Source organism: Vulpes lagopus, chromosome 19 (genome assembly GCF_018345385.1).
Source record: "Vulpes lagopus strain Blue_001 chromosome 19, ASM1834538v1, whole genome shotgun sequence".
In the NCBI taxonomy this organism is placed as follows: Eukaryota; Metazoa; Chordata; class Mammalia; order Carnivora; family Canidae; genus Vulpes; species Vulpes lagopus.
In genome coordinates this window covers 7,645,375-7,669,239 of record NC_054842.1, presented here as the reverse complement: position 1 = coordinate 7,669,239, position 23,865 = coordinate 7,645,375, and the positions used below count along the sequence as shown (strand labels likewise).

Here is a 23,865-nt window from a genome sequence, read left to right as displayed (position 1 = left end):
CTAGGGCTCTCCATGCTCAAGGGAGAGTCTGCTTTTCCCTCTGCACCTCCCCCTGCTTAATTTGTGCTCTCTCTCTCTTCCTCTAATAAATAAAAATAAATCTTTAAAAAGAGATAAAGGTAAGAAATTCACATGCGTCATGAAGCATGAACACACCCCCTCACTGTGTGTGTGCATCTCTGCCCACCAAGATGTGACCTCTGGCCAGTCCCCTAAGTTTTCTGTGGCTCAGTACCCTTGTCTATAAAGTGGGGGACACCCCATCTCCACCTACCTGTCACACTACCTATAAGACATCTACTGCATGTGGAAGCATTTTGCATATGTTAAAGTATGAAACCAACAAAAGGTATTATTTCAGGATGGCCACAAATTACCCAAAACAAGTCTTGCTTTCTCCGATTTAAGAAGACCCATGATGGTCCACAGGCCCAAAAATTTCAGCAATGACCCTTTCCTATTCCCTCCTCCTGGCTCTGTAAAGCCATAAGAAATTACCAAAACTGCTGCCTGGGGCAGCCCAGGTGGCTCAGCAGTTTAGCGCTGCCTTCAGCCAGGGATGTGATCCTGGAGTCCGAGGATCAGGTCCCGCGTGGGGCTCCCTGCATGGAGCCTGTTTCTCCCTCTGCCTGTGTCTCTGCCTCTCTCTCTCTCTCTCTCATGAATAAATAAATAAAATCTTTAAAAAAAAAAACTGCTGCCTGTGTGAAACTACAAACAATGGTGCCCTCGTACAGCACTGCACTGGATGCCAGAGGTCCTTCAGGGGGGCATTGTTCAAGTGGCCAGAAATACTTCCTCAAGACCGCAAGATGACCCTTACTATCAGGGAGATGTCTTCTGAATTCCAGGATGATTTGGGATTTTTTCCAAATTCTCATCTTAGTTTTACCTCGTCCCACTCCTCAAGCCCCAGAAGAACTACCATCCCACTGACTAGTCCTTTTTACCTAAGCCAGACACACTTGAGATTGAGGTGGGAAATTGTACATTTTTATTCAATTAGCTTCAACCACCACAAGGCATTAATTAAGCCTGAAGACAGAGCAGCCAGTCTTTAATGGTGAAGGTCTGTTTTGTCCATCAGGGACAGGGCATGCTTTTCTTTTCTGCTCCAAATATTTCAATATTCTTGCAGGGGTTAGAAGGTGAGGAAGGTGCTGCTCAGTTATTTTTCCCCTCTGAAGTGTAAGAAACCTCTTCAGATGGTTAAATATCAAGGAAAACATGAGGTTTTGCTATCATTTTTAATGTAGACTACTTCTTTTTTTCTTCATTAGAACTACTGCCACAGAAATCATGATTTTTTTGTTTTTCTTTTTCTGTTTCTTTTGAAATCACTGTTAAGATCTACCCTTTTGGTCCTTCAACCCTTCAGAATAGATCATTCTAAAGCCACAAAATAAACTTCAACACTGTAAAATCAAATACCAGGCAAAGCATCCCATTCTGTTGTGGGGATTTTCCTAATCCTAAATAGATGTTACCACTGCTCAACCAGATTGGAAATTACTCTACCTCAAGTATTTATCTTCATTTATCTCCAAAGCTTTTAAAAGAAAAAACAGCTTACCAGGATAGCCATTTCCATCCATATCAATGCCTCCTGATATGGACTGACCAAACATCCGCAGGACTGGACTTATCTTCTGGCCAGACAGTTTCTGAAACAGATAATAGAGAAATTGAGTCACCAAATAGGACCACAGTCATAAATAAAACCTGTGACTTTTCTATGCAGCTTCTGTAGGACACTGGGTCCTCAAGTTGTGGAAAGGGAAAATTGTAATTCTGATTTGTTTTTGTTTATTTTTTTAAGATTTTATTTATTAATTCATGAGAAACACAGAGAGGCAGAGACATAGGCAGAGGGAGAAGCGGGCTCCCTGCAGGAAGCCTAATGCAGAATTTGATCCCAGGACCCTGTGATCAGGACCTGAGCCAAAGGCAGATGCTCAAGCACTGGGCCCTAGCCTCCCAGGATAAGGCTGTTCCATCTAGTAAATCTGGAGCTCCATGGTCCTGAACCTTCTATAAACTGTAAGAAATCCAAATTAATCAGCTGAAGCCACCCTCTTCCCTAAAAAGCAGCCCCCCAGTCAAGCAGTTAGAGTGCACAGCTCTACCAAGGGACATCTGCACTTTTATTCATCATCAAGGTTAACCTATGTTAACACATGCTGCATTGGCTCAGGGCTATTTATGTACAACCGGCTTTTGTCATTCATCGATGTCTGCGTGGCACAGTTCCTCAAAAGATATCAAACTTCCTGAATCAGAAAAGTCCCATCTCCTGGGATCTGACCCATTCCTTCTTCCCTTTGTTTATACAGTCTCTTTGGGGAGGCTTACCTCCCAATGCCCTCATTTTGGATGACAAGAAAAATGCTTTGTTTTCATACCATACAGCACAATCCCTGTCGGAACCAGGTTTACAGATATCCAGGGGGCTCACTTTGGACTTTCTTTCCTCATCCTTTTCCTTCCTGAGTCACCCTGCAGGAAAGTCACGAGCAGGGGGAGAGGGGAGTTTCCATAGGATCTGCAGAGGGAGATGCCAGGGACCACCTCCACCCAGCCCCTCCCAGGAGCCCATTACTGCGATTAACCTTCCACTTGCCATCTTCAGGTAAGTCATCCAGCAGAAAAGGAGCAAGCATCATAGTACAAATCCCAACACTGTAGCAAACACTCAAGAAATGTTTCTTGCTAACAGGCAGAGCTTCCTGTCCCACATGGCTCTGGCTAAACAAACATGTACATATGTCTATTTCTTAAAAGCCACATTCTGAGGCAAACCAGCTCAGCTCCGCAGTCTAACATGCTAGCAGCAGCTTGCCCTGGGTCTGCATTTCTGTCTGAGCTCTGCTGTGGCTGGGACAAGGGGGAAGAGTGAAGGGGTGGTCCATTTGGGGGTGGCGATGCGGGCTTAACATCTGCAGGCCATTAGGCCATAAAGCCAGGAAGATAAGTCTGCTCGGTGCTAATAACTCTAAATGAAAACCAGGAGCCTTGGAAAACCTCCGCTTGACCAGGTTTACAGGCAGTGTCCTTACGGCAGGAGAAGGATCACAGGGGCCGCCACGACATACCCCGGGGGGCTCTCAATTTGAGAAAGGCACACAAGGATCTTAAAATCAACACTTCTCATGGTGAACTCAAGAAAGAGGAATGAGTTAAAGAGTAATGTGGACGCACTTCAGCCCTGATCTCACAATTTCTCCGGCAGAAATAATACCAGTCTGGGCCAAAGAAAAGCAACTCCTTTGCCCAGAGCTGTTTCTGATTTCTTCCTCTGGTTCACCCACACAATGCCAGCTCTGTCTGGACCCCAGCCCTGAAGAATCTATCGTTAAAGGATTTTTCTTTTTCCTTTTAAATCACTGACCTTATTGTATACATATTAGCAGCTTGGAAAAGTATAAGCATAGCTGCTTCTTTCTTTTTTTTTTAAAGTGCCCCAAACCACTTCTCTTTGTCAAAGCTAACAAGCCTGCCAGCATGCTGACAGAGGCAGGAAGGGTCCAGCTGCTGATCCCCGCTTCCTACTAGAGACACTCCATGTTAACCACAAAATTTGTACTTCAGTTCTCTGCAGGGATTCCACCCAGCAACATAACAAAACACTGGAGGGCACCGGGAGGAGGGAAAGTGAGGGGTCTCTGACAGGTTGCTTCTCCGTGTGATTTGCTTCCAAGGTCCTGGAACAAGCTTCCAAGAGGATGCGTGGACGGTGACCTCGGCAGCTGCCTAAGGACCGGGCTCCCTGGATGACTTCCCGCTTGTCACATTGTGAAGAGGGTCCCTAAGTCAGACCACAACAGGTCTCATGACATGGATGTGGCCCCCAACCAGCTCCCGAAGCCTTCTTCCTCCTGCCACATTGGCTGAATCACCTAAGAGCTTACTGTCACCATGATTCATTTCTAATGGGAAGAGTAGACCCATGGCCCTCGGAGTACGTGTGCTTCAGAACAAAATCAGTTTCCAGATTTCTAAGTTTTCCAACTGAGCTTCCCTGAGTGTTCCTTCCTCCCATGTGGAGTTGTGGGCGTGTTATAAGAAAAGGTTGAGAGTCAGACAAGCAAAATTTCAGTAGCCTTACTGCCACTTACTACCCGGAGACCTTGGCCAAGAAAAGTCCCCTCCCTGGGCTGGAGGCATGTCATAAAGACACTGTGGATAATAAGGACACCATCTCACAGGACTATGACAAGAACTAAAGAAAAAAAGAGAGCAGAGCAGTCCCTCCTCTCTGCCGTCTGCCTCATGTGGGAGTTACTGAGCTGGGCTGGCCCCAACACAGAGGATGCTGGAAGCCAACCCTTAACCTTTAATCAGCTTACTTGTATTTACTACAAGAAGAACAATTATGAATGCACAAATTGAACTTACATTTATGTACTGGCTCTTAAAATCAGCTTGTAAAGTCTCTTTCTTACCTAGAGACTTCGGCACATGAACAGGACACTTTACTAATACTTCATTTTATAAAACAGTTGTAGAATATTTTAGAAGAACACATTCCACATTTGCTTCAACGTAGATGGAACTGGAAGGTATTATGCTGAGTGGAGTAAGTCAATCAGAGAAGGACAAACATTATATGTTCTCATTCATTTGGGGAATATAAATAATAGTGAAAGGGAATATAAGGGAAGGGGGAAGAAATATGTGGGAAATATCAGAAAGGGAGACAGAACATAAAGACTCCTAACTCTGGGAAACGAACTAGGGGTGGTGGAAGGGGAGGAGGGTGGGGGGTGGGGGTGAATGGGTGACGGGCACTGAGGGGGGCACTTGACGGGATGAGCACTGGGTGTTATTCTGTATGTTGGTAAATTGAACACAATAAAAATAAATTTATTTAAAAAAAAAGAACACGACTCAGTTAAAAGTTGTTTCCTTAGAGATAATCAAGATATGAGACCAGCTTTTTTGTGATGAGAAATAAAAGCATGAGTAGAAAGTGGTAAGCACCTAAGAAGCACTCAATAGATCAATATTTGCTGATTGAAAATTTCTCAACTTGTGCTCAAATCCCTTCCTGTCATTGACCCACTCACTGGGAGAATGATACAGGCCTGTGCCACTCTAGACAGAGACATCCACAAATATCCTGACGATGCTTCTATCGAGAGAGTGACTTCCTTTTTTCCCATGGGTTGGGCTGGACACATCAGCAAGACTGAACACCAAGCTGATATGGCAAAAAAACACAACTCACCACTTCCACGTTCCCAAGTCTGGGGCTCAAGGCCAGAGCTTTGACCAGCTCCTCATTTCAATGCCAATTACAACAATCAGCCCCATGACAGCCTTCAAGCCCCTACCCTGTGGACCATTGTGTCTCTAAATTAAATTTTACAACATAATCCTTAAGCTTGCATAGATAACTAACAATAAAAAAGGAAAGCCTCTTTTTCTGCAAGAAATAACTCAAACTGCGGGTAAGGATGGGGATGTAATCCTTCCCAGGCAGGATGCATCCCTGACCATGAGCAAACTTGGAAGTCTCTGAATATGTTTTTATACTTAATAAGCAATACCAGTGGTCTCTGCCTTTCCCTGGAGGGCGGGAAGATTGAAGTCATAGAAACCATGTTGTGTTTTCCTCTGTACCCCAGGGTGGTGTGGCACAGACTAAAGGTTCCCTGCGTGTTTGTCAGATGAATGTATGGACAGTTACCATGTCATTCTCACAGCAATTACCATTGAGTACTGAGGGACTATCCCGCCAGCATCACCATGATAGATATAGACGGCCCCTGAGAAGTCGTCCTCCTTGGGTGCACCAATGGCCACATCTGAGGAGAGAAACAGCTTTTGGTTAGAAAGCCACATGGAGTAACACAAGGACTTTTCCTAATTCCTGCCATCATCTGGGTCCCTCCACACCAGAAATTTTTTGGTCGCTGGTTGCTCAGGCATTAAACTAGATACCCAGTCTCTTAGCAGGAAAAAAAGTAGAAAATTATTGAAGCTGTGAGGGTTTAGTTTCCAGAAAAGTTCCTACCTCATTCTCACAGAAAAAAAAAAAAAATCATTGACTCACCCAATAAAAGAAATGCAAATAGAAACCACTCACCCAAATTTCTGTCAGAGAGGGGAATTCCATAAACTAAGGCTATTGCCTGAAAAAGTCAACTCTGTTCCTGGAGAAGGGACTGGTACAGGATGGCACTCACTTCCACCCCCCCACACAAAAATTGTTACCCTCACACACTGACAACCCTGGAACAAAGCTGAGATCTTCCTGACTTTCTTCCCTCTGCTTCTAATAAAAGTCATGTGTTTACAGAAGTGAGGTCAAGGGTGAGGGGCATACGCTCACATGACCTCGAGAGGCCCTCTGTGGCCAGGGGCTTGAGGGTATCAAAGGAGCCTGGATGTCTGGCCTGAGGCAAGAGCTGCCCCCCAGCCTGTCTTCTACCACAACCATCACCCCGGAGACATGGCTCCCACAGGTCCTGATGTCCATCTACTGCATATACAGTAAGCAGGGGGGGCACTGAACAGGCCAGAAACAGGAACCAAGAGACTGTGAAGGTATCTGCAGTCCAGACAGAATTGGAAACTGGGTGCACACAGCTGCAACCTCTCTGCAGGGACACATGCAAGACTATCCCCTTGCTGTCGCTCTCACGGCTGAGAATGTCTCAGTCATCCCTCATTTGTTGTACTAACAACACCGTAGAGCCAGAGAGGCTCAGATTGAGGGCTGGTAGCAGGAGAAAGCTGGTTCCACTTCCTCAAACACGTCTGCATCAAGAAGCCCCGGCGGCCCGGCCCCAGGTGCGTTCGCACCGCAACACTCAGCCAAGAATTCCGGGCTGACAAGAAGCTACCGCACAGAAGCAGAGCCCAGCCCTGAGTGCCTGCATGGAGCACATCTTCTCCAAGGGCGGCCCTCCCTACGGGGGCCTTCCAAGCAGGCAGGCAGATCCAGCAGCACATCATGTCAGGGAGAAGCCAGAGGGCAGGTGCAAGCTCACTGACCTGGGAACCCATCGTCGTCAAGGTCACCCAGGCTGGCGATGCTCTCCCCAAAGTGTGCGTTGTAGGCGCCATCACCACTCAAGGCCAGTTGCTCCTCCAGGGCTCCCTGGGAAGCAGGATGGAGGAAAAAGTGGAAAACAAAACACAAACAGAACCGAAAAACAAACAAACAAACAAAGCTCCGAATGTCACCCTGAAAGTGTACCCATCAACAGGAGACACCCAGGCAGGACTGCAGGCACCTAAACTTCTCTTTCGTTATGGCAAAAGGAGTTCCTTTCACTTGTGCAGCAGGAAAGATTCCCACAGCCTGAGATGCCTTTTAGAGGGAAGAGGATTCTCACAGTGACCAGCGACCCCACCTCTCCCTTGTCCTGACACTCCATAAACCCACCTACCTACATACCTATCACCACTGAATCTTCTCAACTGCCCTGACCTTTTCCTCTGCAAAGTTGTTTTACATGGGCAAGCATATTTCTATTTTTTCTCTTCTGTGACTTTTAGTACAAAGTTGCTTTATAAGGTACGTGTGATTAGTAATCCAACACCCAGTAGTTCTTGGCCAGGGTGGGGGGCATACACAACCATGCCTGTTCTCGTTGGACTCAGATTTGCATTTCTCGAGCAAACACCAGATAACAAAGGGAGGGAGCTAATGGTGTATGGTGGCAGTAAAAGCCATTTGAGGATACCCACTCTACCCCAAATCACTGACATGTCAGTATCAGAGTATTAAAGTGCAATCTGAGATTTTGAGGCATAAGAATGTCTAAATCTGCCCTGGCATAGAGGTACCCTGGACTCACTGCACACCCACAAGCCATCCCAAGGAGTGTCTGGCTTTAGATCAGACCTCGTGGCTCCCCCACTTTACAGATGAGGAAACTGAACCACTAATTTTAAGTTATTTGTCCATATTGCACAGGCTAGAAAGTGGAAAACCCAGGATCCAGGTCCATCTAACTCCAAAGTCACCATTTTCCCATTCCTCTGCACTGCTTCATAATCATTCATCAAAGAGAGGGAGATTCAACAGATATACTACCCTTGTACTTAGGGAAGCCACACAGGCATTAAGATACATTGGTTGGGTGTTGGAATGTGTGGGCACAATTTGTCTGGGGAGTTATCCTGCTCTAAGATTCCACACCCTGATTTAGACACACTGTTGAGCTATTGAGCTGATCACCTTGCTGTCTGACAGGTTCATACCTATGTGAATGTTTCATTCTCCTACAAACAGAGTAGCCAGCAGCCACTGACTGTTGCTGAGCTCATCTCCATAATGACCACCTAATTTCTCCCCACACCAGCCTGTCCCTTTCCTGGAATGTCAAGGGGGCTGCAAGTGCCAAGCATCACTGCAGGAGGTACCAGGAAGTATCTTCGGTCCCAGGTTTTAGATTCACTTCCTTAAAAGAGTTTACAAGCATCTGAGAAAGCCCACAGCTCTAACATTCCCTGGCTCCCCTTCACATGGCTGCCCTTTCTTTCTGACATCTGCCCACCTATAGTTAAACACCATTGTCCCCTCCAATTGAATTAGTTATCCAACTAGGATAACTAGCATCTTGGTCACCACTTAAAAGTGTATTTTTTTTTTTACCATGAAAGAATTACATTCTTGCTCTTTGAGTAAAGATAAAACTAAAAATCTATCCAAGGCTTACCACCCACAAAGATCTGTTATTAACATTCTCTATGCATTTTGTGTATTTTTATAAAGGTTGTTTGTAGAGCAAGTTTTCATCCTGCTTTTCACTGATTACCGCATAACCATTTTCTCATGTTTGGTGACAAAATTGATGCATTTAACTCTCTTGTTGAACATTCTTAATTCTAGATGCTGAAAAGATTCTGCTTTCTCACTGGTCTCCCACCTCCACTGTGCATTACTCCCCCACTCTCTCCCCCCAATCCTCCACTCAGCTGCAAAGGGGCAGAGACATCTTTCTGACACCATCACCCCCCTTTCATGGTCCTGCAGGATAAGGGCACCACGATCATGGCTCTTGGCCACTGCACTGGTCCCCCCAGAACTAAGTGGTCCTACTGCCCCATGCCTCATCCCACTTGCCCAGCTCCCAGCCCACCCCTGCCTCTCTGCCTAACTCCTACTCCTTCGGATTCATCCCAGCCATTGCGTCCTCCAGGAGGTTTCTCTGCCCCCTTGGGCATGTGCATAGATACTTCCAGGGAGGTAGCACAACTCCCAGGGATCCAGCTGGCCTAGGTTCAAATTCCAGCCCACCACTTCTAGTTGTGTGATGGGGGGCACATTATCTAACCTCTCTGGGCCTCGTTTTTGCATCTGAGAAATGGGACCCCTGATATTACATTGAAATCCTTTATGGAAAACAGGAGGCACAGTTTCAGGTACATAATAGACGCTCAAAATCAAACAACAGACATTACAATTTTTTTCAACCCCTGTATGTTTGCAGTGGTAACACTGTGTACAGCTTTCCATTAATGGAATGTTGAGCTTTCTGAAGGTAGGAAGCGAGTGTTTTCACTTCCTCTGGGTTATGGGGCCCAGTGCCCAGCCCAGCAGGGTCTCAGTCACTCTTTGCTGGACAGATGTCCCCCCACACACACTCATCCACATAGTGCCCAGCACTGTACTCACATTTCCTCTGTTGATGTAGACGGTGACCTGCCCCTCATCTCTGATCTCAGAGAACATGGGGGCCCCCACCAGCAGGTCAGAGAGGCCATCTGCGTTCAAGTCAACTGCGCATAAGGAGGAGCCGAAGTAAGAGCCCATCTGCAACCAAGTCGAGTTGCAACAAAGCGTTCAGTGTCTGCCCTCACACAGGAGGTCCTCACTTTCCTCTAGCCCACTGCTTTAGGAACTCTTGCTCCCAAGCCCCTCAGAGGCTGTGAAGGCTATGCTGCCCCATAAGCCAGAAGGCCCAGGCCAGTGGTGAAATGCCTGATTTCCCTGGCTCCTGGCAGCTATGCTGGGGCCCCGGCAACATGAGACCAAAGCTAACAGGCTCAGAGGCCCCCTCCTTGGAACCCTACCAAGGGGAAAACAAGTGGACCAATCCCAGGAGAATACAGTATGGTTTTTAAAAATGCAAGCCGAGGTTGCAAAATGGGTTACAACCATAGTAAAAGTGCCTCATATAACAGACATCTGACAGGGCCAACCATGTAGGAATATGAAATTTTGTAACATAAGGCAAGCTTGAAAAGAAATGCTACATGGGGAAATAGATTCCCCTCCCCTGGGCCTGCTCAGAGCTAAAGCTAACCAAGAAGGCATGAATTCCAATGACAGGAAAAGGTACAACTCCTAAGACTATGTAATGGATAAGGGAACACAACCAGGTTACAGTGGCTCTTCCAGTATCACGGCTTACTCCAATGCCTATTACTGTAAATCAGGGGTCTTAACTCCAAATGCCAAAGGGATCCAGGCAGGTGACAGAAAAACCATAAGAAAAAACATGTAACATTGTAAAGTTGGTCACAGGTGGCAAGTGACACTTGGTTTCAGTCTCTAACAAACAATGAGTGGTACAGACTGTGGCAAATAGGAGCCCACAGAGCCAGCTACTAGACACGCTCCTACCCAGCCGCAGCCAACTGCTGTCATGAAGGAGGCTGACCCAGAGAAGACCAACCTTCCTGCTTTTTAAGAGAAGCCAAAAATCAAAAATTGTATTTGAGGTGCCTCTTTTTAAAACACAGGCAACTTGGGGGCATCTGGGTGGCTCAGCAGTTGAACGTCTGCGTTTGGCTCAAGCCGAGATCCTGGGGTCCTGGGAGCAAGCCCTGCATTGGGCTCCCCACAGGGAGCCTGCTTCTTCCTCTGCCTATGTCTCTGCCTCTCTCTGTGTCTCCCATGAATAAATAAATAAAATCTTTAAAAAAATGTGAGCAACTTGTTCAGAATAAAAAAACCAAACATACCGGGCAGGCCAAACAAAGTTTTACAGGCTGCATCCTTTCTAAAGGCTGCCAGTTTGCAACCTCTTGGAAAGGGAAAAGAAAAAAAAAAAAAAAAAGCCATTCTTTTAAAATAAATGTTTTCAAATAAAAGGCCTCTGGTTCTGCTGATGGCAACAAGCATTTTCTTTTGGAGTTGCAGTTTGCAGTTTGTTGGCTACTGCCCCAGGGAGTGTGAGAGTGGAGGGCACTCCGGTACATTTCCTGCAGTGAACCGGGGGACTGGCGCCCCTCCTCAGTCACATGCCACTTGTGCTCAACCCACCCCACCCAACCACCGCCCATTCCCAAAGGAGAAGCATGTGGGCAATGCCTGGATTCACAGCTGAGACCAAGTTGCCAGTCACTAATTCGGTGGCCTTGCCGATCTTTCCATCTGGACTTTAGTAAAATAAGCAAACAAACAAGCTGGTAAGACCCACACAAGGCCCCGAGGACCAAAGCTGCTAGCTGTTCTCTCTGGCTGAGCCCCATGGGAACAATGTGCTTCATTCCAATGGGCTATTTAACTTGGCATCTTTATCAATGTTCAATCAGAAATCCCTGAACATGAAGTTTCCTATCTAAGTTCTGACATATAAACACTTCAGATACCCTGTTAACTTAATAAAACTCCTATATGGCAATGACATGCTTTCAGGGGTGGGGGGAGGGTGTTCCTTGATCAGAATTCTCCCATAAGTCTGGAAATACAGGGATGTGTGTCTATATTAACATCTGGATTGTGCACATATTGATGATTTCTTAGATGTACTATATGAAGGCTGTCAATCGAAAAAACCCAGAACTTTGAGGTTTCATTTTATTTTGTTTTGTTTTTAGAGTAAGGCCAGGTGACAGGACTACCTCACCAAATCCTGGCCGAAAAAAGCAGAAGAGGGCCAGTGGTTGGCTGAGTCAGAACCCTCCCCTGTGTGTGTGTGGCTCCGGACACAGGGGTAAAGCTACAGACATCCTTTGAAAGCCTGGGGTCATGTCCTTTCCCTCTGAAGTAATGGAGAAGTCAGAGAGACTGGAATTTCTCTTCTTCTTGCAAAAAGCAGAATCATATGTATAAAGAGAGTGATCGTCTTTTTCAAAATCAGAAAGCTTATGACGGGGTTAAAGCCAGAAAAAATGGGAGAGCAAGATTGAGTGGTGTAAGAAAGGAATGACTCTACCTAGGATGGTGCAAAGTGAAGGCAAGTAGAGCCCTAATGAAAGTGACAAGTGACAGAGCCATGGAACTGGTGGGTGAAACACCTGGCCCTTCCATCCCCTCTCAGGGAGCCCCAACACATCACAAGGACATTCAAGCAGATACGCAAACCAGTCTGTCCTGGACTCCATGGCGTAAAGTTCTCGGGAAGTGTGCCCAAGTGGCTCCTCAAATGTTGACCTCTCCCACCACCTGCTCTTAAATCTGTTGCCCGAAACATGACCACAGCCAGTCACAGATGAGTGGCCATGTAAATTGTCATTTGCACCAGGAGGTTTTTGAGAAGGAGGGGGGCACAATTATAGGCTGTTAATTATACCAGGATGACCACCCTGGGCACAGGTGGCTGGTGGGGGTGGTGGGCAGGAGGCATGGAGACACAGGTGGAAATGAACGTGAAGATACTCTGAAAACTGGATGACAGGTGTGCTCCAGCTCCACACATCACATTAGAGTCCTTAAATAGTATTTATGTGAGGTGATGGGTGTGTTAACTAGCCTTACTGTGATGGATCAAATCATCCATTGAACACCTTAAGTTCACCCAGTGCTATAGGTCAATTATATCTCAGCAAAGCTGGGAGAGGGGGACGGTTCCTTTAATTTTATGCTGTCAAGCCCAGGTATGTTTGCAGGGGAGAGGTGGGGGTCTGGGTTTCCCACAGTAGACACACTCACCTATTTATTATTTTTTTGTAAGAAAAATAAAAAATGTTAGGCTTAGGAGCATTTACATCCTACTTGCTCTTTGGGGCTCTTTCACAAATGGCACTGAGTTACTTCTTGTTGAACTGTCAGGGGTGCCTGGAAAATCTTTTTTGCAGAATTGCTCACAGTCCTTTTCCAGTGCTGTTGCTTTGGGTTTTTAGAAATGTTAAAATAACATAGGCCAGTGCAGTTCCCAGGGAAAACTTCACAAAACTGATTTTGTAATGCATTTTTTTTAATGGAAAGGATTATGACAATTCTATACCAAGTACACACGTTAACATTGTTAAAATTGAAAGAGAATTCCACTTGTGAGTGGGATTTGGGGAAATCAGAATATCCACCACCAGAACAGTGTGTAATGGTGCCAGGCTGGAGGAGAGCAGGTTTAACCCCACACTGGGCTGGGACACACAGCCTGCCCGACAAAGGAAATAATCGCTTTTCACCCTTTCTTAAGGTGGCGGGAGGTAAAACAACCTTCCACATTCTCCTATCTCCTGGAATCTCCCTCCCAGGCCCCAGGGGTCCTGTGCTTCTTCCCAGAGCTCACTGAGGCCTCCACCAAGACAAGCCTCCAAATTACTTTGTTGGCCTCCCAGCCCAAATATGTGTCCCCTGAGAGCAGCCAATCTCCCTCAACAATCTTGTTGGTCTGAGCCACACTAAGGGGTGCAGGACTGATAAGCCTGTAAAAAAATGCTGCTTATTAATCAAAGCACTCTCTACCTGCCTTAATTTCAGACTATGGTGCAGCATAATGGAAACATGCAGGAAATGGAGAGAGAATTAGGGCCAGGATGAAGACAAGACAACCCAAGCAGATCAACCTTGCCCAGGACTAATTTCAAGGCAGCCTTCCCAAGCTATTTCTATTTCCAGGTTCCCAAAGGAGCTGAGTGACTTTTTTTTGGTTTCTCTGTGTGACAATAGTCCCTGTGACGATGGTGGAAGGGAGCTCAGGATGAGGAGGAATGGTGCTGGGCCAGGGACACAGGGAGAGTGAGAGCCATTTGCCTGCGTGCCTACTTAGTTAGCTATCATGGGTTTGCCACCGTACTAAACTGTGATCTCTGGGGTGTTGATGTGTAAGGTACAAGAGAGCAGCAGATGGAGGAGAGGTAGCAAAAGGCAGAGAGACCCCGCGAGTCATAATTTTGATGAGTATCTGAACTATGAAACTATTTTGAACTCTGTGATGTAACTTGGTCATGTCCAAATGCATCTTGCTTCCTATGTCCTAATCAAGCAGGAATTCCACAATCTGCAGGTTACACACAATGCTGAGGAGTTTAAGGCAACTGCATGCGGAGCCACCATACAAACTTAAGGCCCAGGTAGGACCTTTCTACCAATTTTCTAAAAAAATGAACTGATTCCCACATTATGACATCTCATAAGCAAAAAAGAAGATAACAGTGTCAAGAATCTCACCTTTTTACCTGATGCCTGAAAAATCTTAATTAATGTGCCCGATCTTCGATCAGCTCTAAAAATATAAACCTACAGAATGGAAAAAAAAAAAATCTAGTTAAGATAGAAGCCAGGATCAAAGATATTTACCAGCATCCTCCTGAGAGTCCTACTTAAATCAAGGCCAATGAGGCACAGGGCAAGTGCACTTAAATTAGCTGACAATTAAGAAGTCAGCGTTCCCTGCACTTTACCAACTTTGTAAAAAGAATGTCCTTCAATTCCAAGGCAGAAATCACACCCTCTGCTCCTGAACCACACCATTCATGGAAGCCATGCGCAATATGGTCCAAGGAGCTTACAAATTACTAATAAACAATTCAACTCTTGGATGAAGTATGCATTTTCTTCCTTGAAATATTTCTTTCATTCCTAAGAGTTAGAGCTGCTGCAGGTAGAGCAATGGAAGACAGAGGAATGGAAGGGAGTGTTTCAGACAGAGCAGTTTTCCAAAGTGATTCCACAGAATATCAGAGCCTTACGATCTGCTTAAGTAAACAGGAGTTTAGTTGGGGAGACACCAGATTTAAACATTAAATCAATTCCTCTACTGCAGGACTTTGAGAGCCTTCAGTATGCACCATGCATCGCTACCACAAGGAAGGATTACTCACAAAGGACTTCCCAAATGCCAAGACTATGGAAGTTCTTTTTCAAGTTGCATCTTATAGGAAGTGTCCCATGAGGACCAGGGTAGGGGACCCTCCTAGAGGGTAAGAAGCCTCTACCTTAGTGAGAATGTGTTTATGACCTGACACCAGAAACAAATAATCCTGCAGGCCAGAGGTCTATTCTAGGGTTCCCGGGAATGGTTATAGTTGAGCAATTTTGTCAACTATAACCAGTTTCCCCAGCACCTCTCATGTGATCCAAGTGAAAGAAGCATTTTCAGGTTCTTTTTTGTTAGTTGAGTCCAGGATTCTCTCTGTCTGGTTCTATCAGTTATAAATACTGTTCTCATCCTAAGACTTGACTATCTTGAAACTATCACAAGCATATGCAGAGAAAACACCAATCAGATCAAAGTTTGTGTAACTGGTGAGAAAAGGAAGCATTGAGGCATCTGCATGGCTGTGACCCAGGAGGCAGGCACTTTTAACAATGCTAGAGATGCCTGGTCACATGCAGGCAGCTTCTTTCCCCGGTGACATTATCAGCTCCTGATGCTTCTTCCCTCCACCATGTAGAGGAAATTGTGTGACCCTGAAGGACCCACCTCTCTCCTGACATTATCAGATTCATCTGCCTGCCTCCCCCTGCTCAGTACCATTGCATTTTTATCTGGTTTCATTCTCAAAGATCCTTTCTCCCTAGCACCAGTGGTAGCAGGGAGGGGGGAGGTACAAATTCCAGAAATGAGAGCTACGGTTCCTAACTCCTACCCACGGGGATCTGGGGAAATGATTCTCATGATGTACCTGTAAAGCCCAGTCAGCTGGCCAGACTGACATGCTGGCTCAAGTCTCCAATTAACAGTAGTTTTGGTCCATCTCTAAAATCCAGACCCCACTTCTCTGAGCCCCTAGACATATCGCCATACTCTATCCCAGGTCCACCCTATTGCCTCAGGTACAACTATTATTCCTTTGTTCAGATTTTTCTATCAGAGAACCTATGGAATTTGTTAAAAATTTAGGTTCCTGACTCATGTAGACCTACTCAATCTAGATTTCCCATGTTTTGGAGCTAAAGAACTGGCAAGCATAGTTCTTCATGCTCTTGGACCCATAGAGGCCACAATTCCAGAAAGCCCTGGATCCATGGGGTCTTTCCCATACCCTGGGAAGATCCTTTAGGAGAACTGATGCCACATATTTCCAGTTCAGCCTTTGGACTGAACCAGTCTTGGCTCTAAAACACTGGGAAAATAAATATGATCCTCTAGGCCTCAAGATAAGTAAAGTCCCAAAGATACTTGGGACTAGACCTGATTCTGTTACATCAAAGTCAAAATTGGGGAAGGCCTGACAGAGTGGAGCCTGGCCAGTGCTGGATACCATTCCTTTGGAGGACGCCATGATGCCAATGGTCAGTCTTAATAACATCACACGCAGAGTGAGCTGCCAAATGCACTGAGATGAGAACAGTGAGCAGCATTCACTCTCTGATTAAGCTTTCAGGGTATGCTCTCAAAAGTGGTCAGAGGCTGATGGGAGACTCCTCATGGCTTCATTTACCTGCCAGCCACCTAGCAGAATGTTCACATCAAATAAGTGACAAACCTCTATACCAGGGGCACCATGCTCCCCCCCTCGTGTCTGACTCCATGCTATTCCAGACTTTACTCCTCACCTTCCCAATGCCTTCATCCTGTGGAGCACCTCCTACCACATCGGTGGTGAACGGGCGAGAGAAGGAGCCGGCAGTTACTGCATAGCCTGTAAGGAAGGGGTGTTCACCGAGAAGAGAGTGAGAGGGCAGAGAAAAAAAGACCCATCAGAGGAAAAAGGGTCTCAAGCATCCCTTCCCTGGACACCTGTGACCCAGCTATTCTTGGAACATAACCTCCCAGGGAACAAATGGATCTTTCTATCAGTCTTCTCACCCTGAAATGGCTCATCTCACAAAAAGTCAGGTTCACAAAAACATCAGGGCAGGAAAGAGTGTTTTCTGGGAGTCCTCTTTAAAACAGGTACTATACTGGGGAGTATAGTACTCAGTGGGGAGTGGCTCAGTGGGTTAAGTGCCTGCCTTCAGCTCAGGTCATGATCTCAGGGTCCTGGGGTCGAGCCCCACATCAAGCTCCCTGCTCTTTGGGGGAGTCTACTTCTCCCTCTCCCTCTGCCTGCTGCTCCCCCTGCTTGTGTGCTCTCTCTCTCTTTGCCAAATAAATAAATAAAATCTTTAAAAAAGAAAGCAGGTACTGTGCTAAATACTTTATGTTTTTCTTTTTGAGATATAATTTTTATATGGTCAAGTGTATACATCTGAAGTATAGAACTCAAAGTGTCCAAATGTACACAGCCATGTGATCACCACCCAGAGTGAATTTAGGCACAGACCCCAAACTAGAAGGTTCCCTCCTACCATCTCAAGTCAATGCTCTGCTACAGGCAGCCACTACTCTTTTTCTATCACTATATATGTATATTTTTTTAAAGATTTTATTTATTTATTCATGAGAGACAGAGAGAGAGAGGCAGAAACACAGGCAGAGGGAGAAGCAGGCTCCATGCAGGGAGCCTGACGTGGGACTCAATGTCGAGTCTCCAGGATTCTGTGCTGGGCTGAAGGCAGCGCTAAACCGCTGAGCCACCCAGGCTGCCCTCTATCACTATATATTATGTTTACTTATCCTAGAACTTCACTCTACCTAACACCTGTGACATTCATCCATGCTGAGTATAATAGCAGCCATTCCTTTTTATTGTTGAGCAGTAGTCTACTGTATGAAGAGTACAGAACATCTTTATTCTCCTGCTGGGCATCTGGCTGGGCTGTTCCCAACAATCCCAGCATTACTATGAACAAAACTTCTGTGAACATTCAGACGTGTGATTTTGGATGCCAGCAAATTTTAATCTCACAATTCTACAAAGAAGGCCTGATTATTTCTTCCACTTTATAGATGTAGGAACTGAAACTAAACATGGTCAAGTAACATGCCCTAGATAACAATGCAAGATTCAAATCCAATTGGGATGCCTGGGTGGCTCAGTGGTTGAGCCTTTGGCTCAGGTTGTGATCCAGGAGTCCTGGGATCAAGCCCTGCATTGAGCTCCCCGTAGGGAGCTTGCCTCTCCCTCTGCCTGTGTCTCTGCCTCTCTCTCAGTCCTTAATGAGTAAATTTAAAAATCTTAAAAAAAAAAAAAAAAGATTCAAATCCAATCTGTGTGTCTCCAAAGCCTCTGCTGTTAACCACTGTGCCATCTTCCCTCCTGGGAGAAGGCAATAGGTGAGTGGGTAAATAGATGAGGAAAGAATCTGGATGCAAAAGCAATCTAGAAACAAAGGTCAAAGCTGTCTGAGCTTAGTCTAAATGTCTCCTGCTTTCTGAGACAGGCTTGCGGGCAGGCTAAAAGTTCTCCTTTAGCCAGCAGAAACCCATATGGGTGGCCATATATTCCCCAAACCTTGTCTTTGCCTTCAATCTTAATGCTGTGATCACAAGCTGTTTGGATTTTGTGATGACACCATATTGTGGTCAATTCTTATGGACCCTGTGGCCTGACCACATTACCTAAGAGTACTGAGTGATCTCAAAGCCTTAAGTGACCCTTGGAAGCCCTGCAGCAGTAAAGGTCTCTGGTACAGAGCAAGAAGCCACGGGTCCCACAGGTTCAAAGGACTTACTCTGAACCCTAAAGCCATACCCAAACCAGGTTCTGGGCTGCCTTCTAGACACGTGTCAGGTCTCCCTGCTGTGCACTGGGCTCTGTAGCAGGTCCTGGAAATGTCAGGCCCGCTCTGCGCCTCTGAGGTGCTCCCAGCTGACACCAGAGGTCAACGCTGTCTCCACAGCACACATATGGCAGGCAGCTTCAGGTTTGGAAACCGCAGGTTTAAGCCCCCACTCTGCTATTTACAAGCCATGTGACCTTTTCAAGTTATAGACTTCTATATGCCTCAGTTTCTTTACCTCTAAAATGCAGGTAATGATAGTTGCCTCATAAGGTTGTTTCAGGAATGAAACAAAATAGTATCCAGAACTATAGCATTTAGAACAGGTACTAAGGAAATGAGCCACACAAAATCTTCAGGTCCACAAGCAAAGACAGGCTATCTCTGTCCCTCAATAGGTACACTGTCATGCTTGCCTGGTGGCTGTTGTGTCTATTTTCTTTCTAGAAGGTTGAAAGGGTTGAGAAAATAAGAGAAATTTTCCTGAGCCTGCAATTAACCTTCAACATCACGCTGCCATCTGTCATGCTAATTTCTCGTCCTTACTATTTCTATTTGCAACCAGTGGTGTGACCAGGAAGCAGAGGCCACAGCCAAGCAACTGTCAAGGGAAACCAGGATTCCACTGCACTCATTTTGTATCTGAACTTGAGTAATTGCTCAAATAAGAAATGAAAATGTTTGCTTCCCTGGAGGTTCCACTGTCAGCTCTGTGATTACACCACAGTTTTTAATCCAGACCCCTCCTTTGTTCTCTACCTGCTGGGTGAAGGGCTCCATGTAAGGTACCCTCGCTAAGAGCCCACCTAATTAGAACAATAAATGTAAAAGCCAAAAAACTCTTCTTTCTACCATACAGCCATAGTTGGCGAGCCAGGTGAAAATTTTTCCCATTCCCCCTCCTTATCTGTCACATCCCTGAGTTACTCACCCAGGTAAGTGTACCGCCTGTTCATGATCACTTCATCGTTCAGTTTGAAATAGGTGTTGTCTGTAAGGTTCAGCACTTTGACTGTCCCGGCCCAATAAAATGAGCCTGGGGCACCCATCACCACCAGCTCCTACAAAAGATAGACGCAAAGGTAAATAAACAGGAAGGATGCTGAGGAAGGGAGCAGGTGATATAATAAGAACCACAGCTGCATCCAATGCAAAGACACTTCACACCAAGGACTTTATTTGGCTGAGCCATGAAAAGTACTTCACCAGATTCCCTGGCATGATGGAATCCATCACATACACAAGGTCATTGGGAGTAAAGACAAGGATAACGTACCAGACCCCTCTGCTACCCATGGATAAGCTCACATGTACTTCCTCACCTTTACACCAGGATCAGACAAGGAAATGACAAACATCGCACATTGTCCTAAATCACAGAATTCCGGGAAACAGTGCTCGTGAAAAGATACCACCTCCCTCCTGGTCCCCAACCCCACCTGCTTCCTACAGAGCAAGGAGAAAACAAAGATAAGAAGCATCTTTGCAAAAAACAAAACAAAACAAAACAAAACAAAAAAAACGGGTACCAACACTCCAAGGAAATCGTCCCCAGTCCTCACTCAGGACATTCTTCTCAGGGATGGCTCTAAAGCTTGCTTTTGGGACACTGTGGCCCCTGGCAACCTCATAATGAAATCAAGAGAGCAGAGAGGAGCACTAAAGAAGAGGACAGATCATTTGGGAATATAAATAATAGTGAAAGGGAATATAAAGGAAGGGAAAAGAAATGTTGGGAAATATCAGGAAGGGAGACAGAACATAAAGACTCCTAACTTGGGGAAACGAACTAGGGGTGGTGGAAGGGGAGGAGGGCGGGTGTTGGAGGGGAATGGGTGACCGGCACTGAGGTGGACACTTGACGGGATGAGCACTGGGTGTTTTTCTGTATGTTGGTAAATTGAACACCAATAAAAAATAATTAAAAAAAAAAAAAAAAGAAGAGGACAGAGACCCCTGGCAGCAAAAGACAGCACTGCTCTTAAAAACAGGCCCAGATGGGATCCCTGGGTGGCACAGCGGTTTGAAGCTTGCCTTCGGCCCAGGGCGTGATCCTGGAGACCCAGGATCGAGTCCCACGTCGGGCTCCCGGTGCATGGAGCCTGCTTCTCCCTCTCCCTCTGCCTATGTCTCTGCCTCTCGCTCTGTGACTATCACAAATAAATAAAAAATTTAAAAAAAAAAAAACCAGGCCCAGAGAGAGGCATCTGGGTGGCTCAGCAGTTGATCATCTTGCCTTAGGCTCAAGTCATGATCTCGGGATCCTAGAATCAAGTGCCAAATTGGGCTCCCCATAGGGAGCCTGTTTCTCTCTCTGCCTATGTCTCTGCCTCTCTCTGTGTGTCTCTAATTAAAAACAAACAAACAAAAAAAAAAAAAACAAAGAAAACAGGCCCAGAGGGACATCCAGGGGGCTCAGTCACTTAGGCGTCCTACTCTTGGTTTTGGCTCAGATCAGGATCTCATTGAGCCCTGTGTTGGGAATCTGTGTCAGTGGGGAGTCTGCTTGAAATTCCCTTCCTCTGCCCCCCTCATTCGTTTCCATGCTCACACGCATGCGCTCTCTCTCTCTAAAATGAATGAATTTTTAAAAATAAATTTAAAAAGAATAAATAAAATAAATAATTTTTTAAAAAAAAGACTCAGAAATACAAGACATGGCAGTCTCCAGCATTTGCGTTAGGGGCAAATGGCCCTGTACCCTCAACGGGGTCGAGAGCAGGTCTGTGCTATAGACCTATCCCATGAGCAATCCTGATGAGAATTCTAAGTGCTTCCAAATGATGCAACTACCTAAGGAAGTCAGCGTGGATCCCTATGTGGATTCATCCACAAGGAGAGGCATTGTCACTGTGCTAAAGGAAGCTAGAAATGATCTAACCGTCTAACAGCTGGCATTCTAAATCATGGTACGCCCATTCAACAGAATCCTGCAGCAGTAAAACTGCTGTTGCTTAACAGCACTGAGACAGGGCAGCAAAGTGCTGAGTTAATGAGGAGAGGCCAAACAATATGCATACTACGATGGCATTTTATAAAAGGTGGGGAGGAAGCATGTACAGACAGACAGACATGAAACAAAGACCAGAAGGATTAGCCCTGAATGTTTATGGTTTTTTCCCCACTGTGTAACAGGATTACAGGGATCCCTCCTCTGCCCTCCCTTCTTCTATCACTCTGTCTCTTTCTCTGTGTCTCTCCCTGTCTCTCATCCCCAAAATTTGTGTTTTACAAAGTTATAGAACAACGATTAAATGCTGACAGGAAGTCACCTCAGAAAACACACAATGTGTTAAAAATGGAGCACAGGCTGTGTGTAAGCTGTACTGAGGGTAGGTGTCCACTGCCTCCCTGAACCCCCTGGGTGACCCTGGCTGAAGCTTTCATTCCTTCCTTCCCCAACAGGGAATCCCTTCTTTTGATTATCTATATTTCCCAAAGTACCTATGTTGCAATAAGAAACACTATAAATTATTTTCATAACAAAATCACTAATTTTGCATTCCATAATATTAAGCACCTATAATTTTGTAGAAAAGCTGACAGATCAATAAAGTCCTTTTGTATGACATTCCCAGGGTAAGGCAACACGGAAACATACAAAATATTTTAGAAAAAGTTGTATCCAAAAGGGTCCAAATAAAGACAATTTTAGGGGAAACCTCTCAGTTGTACAAAAACCCCAAAGGTGCAGGCCAGGCAGAGAGTAGACACTAGACACCGCAATGTCATCAAGGACTCTCAGTGACAAAACATACCCACCTCGCCCTTGGCCCTTAGAGTCCCCATGGTTTTTAACATTTTTTTTTTAAGATTTTATTTATTCATTCCTGAGAGACACACAGAGAGAGGCAGACACAGGCAGAGGGAGAAGCAGGCTTCCCGCAAGGAGCCCAATGTGGGACTCAATCCGGGATCCTGGGATCATGCCCTGAGCCGAAGGTAGATGCTCAACTGCTGAGCCACACCGTTCTGTTTCAGAAACATCCTTTCAGGCTGACCCCTCTCTGCAGAGCTGGCCTCACTGTCAGAAGCTGCTGCTTTCCGACAAGTCCCTGAAAGCTACATCTTGCTACAAGGACTCTGAGTTTCTAATGACAATTCATAAAATCACACTGAATTCCCACAGAGCAAACGTCTGAAAAAGCCAGAGCCATCTAAAGAAAAGAAAGAAGAAAGAGCACCTGGGCAGGAGAGCAAGCGTATGACCATGGTGGCACTGGGACAATGTTCTGAATGCCATGTGTGCCGTGGTCCATTTAGAAAGAAATTTAAACAGTAGAGTGTGAGCACAGCCAGAAGAGAAGCCACCAGATCCTGCCTGAATGGCATGTTCCTGGTGATCGAGGAAGGTGGAGCCCAGGAATGGCTGTGGAGGAATGCTGCATTCAGATTCTGACGTCCCATCCACCTCCAAGGGAGCAGGTGAGAAACTAGACACTCTGAGGCATATCGCTGTTTTATAAAAACATATCACTTGCTGCACTCACAGCTCATCACTAAAAAAACACAGGTGGGGAGTGCATTCATTCACTCCTGTCCCCTACACTCATCTGTTCTGTGTAAGGGGCTATACTAGTTCTAGAAGGGACATTAGACAGGAGCACCTGGGTGGCTCTGTGGTTGAGCACCTGCCTTTGGCTCAGATCAAGATCCCAGGGTCCTGGGATCGAGCCACATCAGGCTCCCTGCAGGAAGCCTGCTTTTTTCCCTCTGCCTGTGCCTCTGTCTATGTGTGTCTTGAATAAATAAAATTTTTTAAAAAAAGAAGGGACATTAGACAAAGGACTTTTTCCTTGGACTTGAGCTCAGAAAGGCATTTGGAATGGGGTGTCTAAAAGCATAGGGCATGGAAGAACATGATAATCAATAGTCTCCATACCAGTGGTACACACCATATGTAGAGCTTTTTCTATCCGCAGCTCTTCATACGCCAAAATCCTGAGCAGTGCCAGAGACACAAAAGGCTCTCTGGGATACTAGGCAGTAGACAGTGTTTTCTGATGACTTAAATCAATCCAGCATAAAAATTGAGAGCTGTACATCTAACATATCCCCGCACCCAGTCTCTCAAACATTGCAAAGAGAACAAGACAAGGTAATCTATCTCCTCAAAAACCTCCAACCAAAGCTTTTGTCTGTCTTCCTTCTCCTCTTTGTGCTCAGACTCCTCCCTTGGTTCAAAC

At 45.7% G+C, this 23,865-nt stretch overlaps 1 protein-coding gene across 2 annotated transcripts in view; it reads right to left on the bottom strand.

Moving 5' to 3' along the window:
* The window catches only part of ITGA9 (integrin subunit alpha 9), a 337,293-nt gene that overhangs the window by 270,247 nt on the left and 43,181 nt on the right, over positions 1–23,865 (bottom strand). For both annotated transcript variants that reach the window (XM_041733738.1, XM_041733739.1), the window contains exons 6-12: positions 19,611–19,740; positions 16,631–16,716; positions 14,300–14,368; positions 9,632–9,769; positions 7,000–7,105; positions 5,713–5,807; positions 1,574–1,664 (exon numbers count right to left, since the gene is read on the bottom strand). In XM_041733738.1, the coding sequence (XP_041589672.1) occupies positions 1,574–1,664; positions 5,713–5,807; positions 7,000–7,105; positions 9,632–9,769; positions 14,300–14,368; positions 16,631–16,716; positions 19,611–19,740 (715 nt within the window). The remainder of the gene's footprint in view (positions 1–1,573; positions 1,665–5,712; positions 5,808–6,999; positions 7,106–9,631; positions 9,770–14,299; positions 14,369–16,630; positions 16,717–19,610; positions 19,741–23,865) is intronic.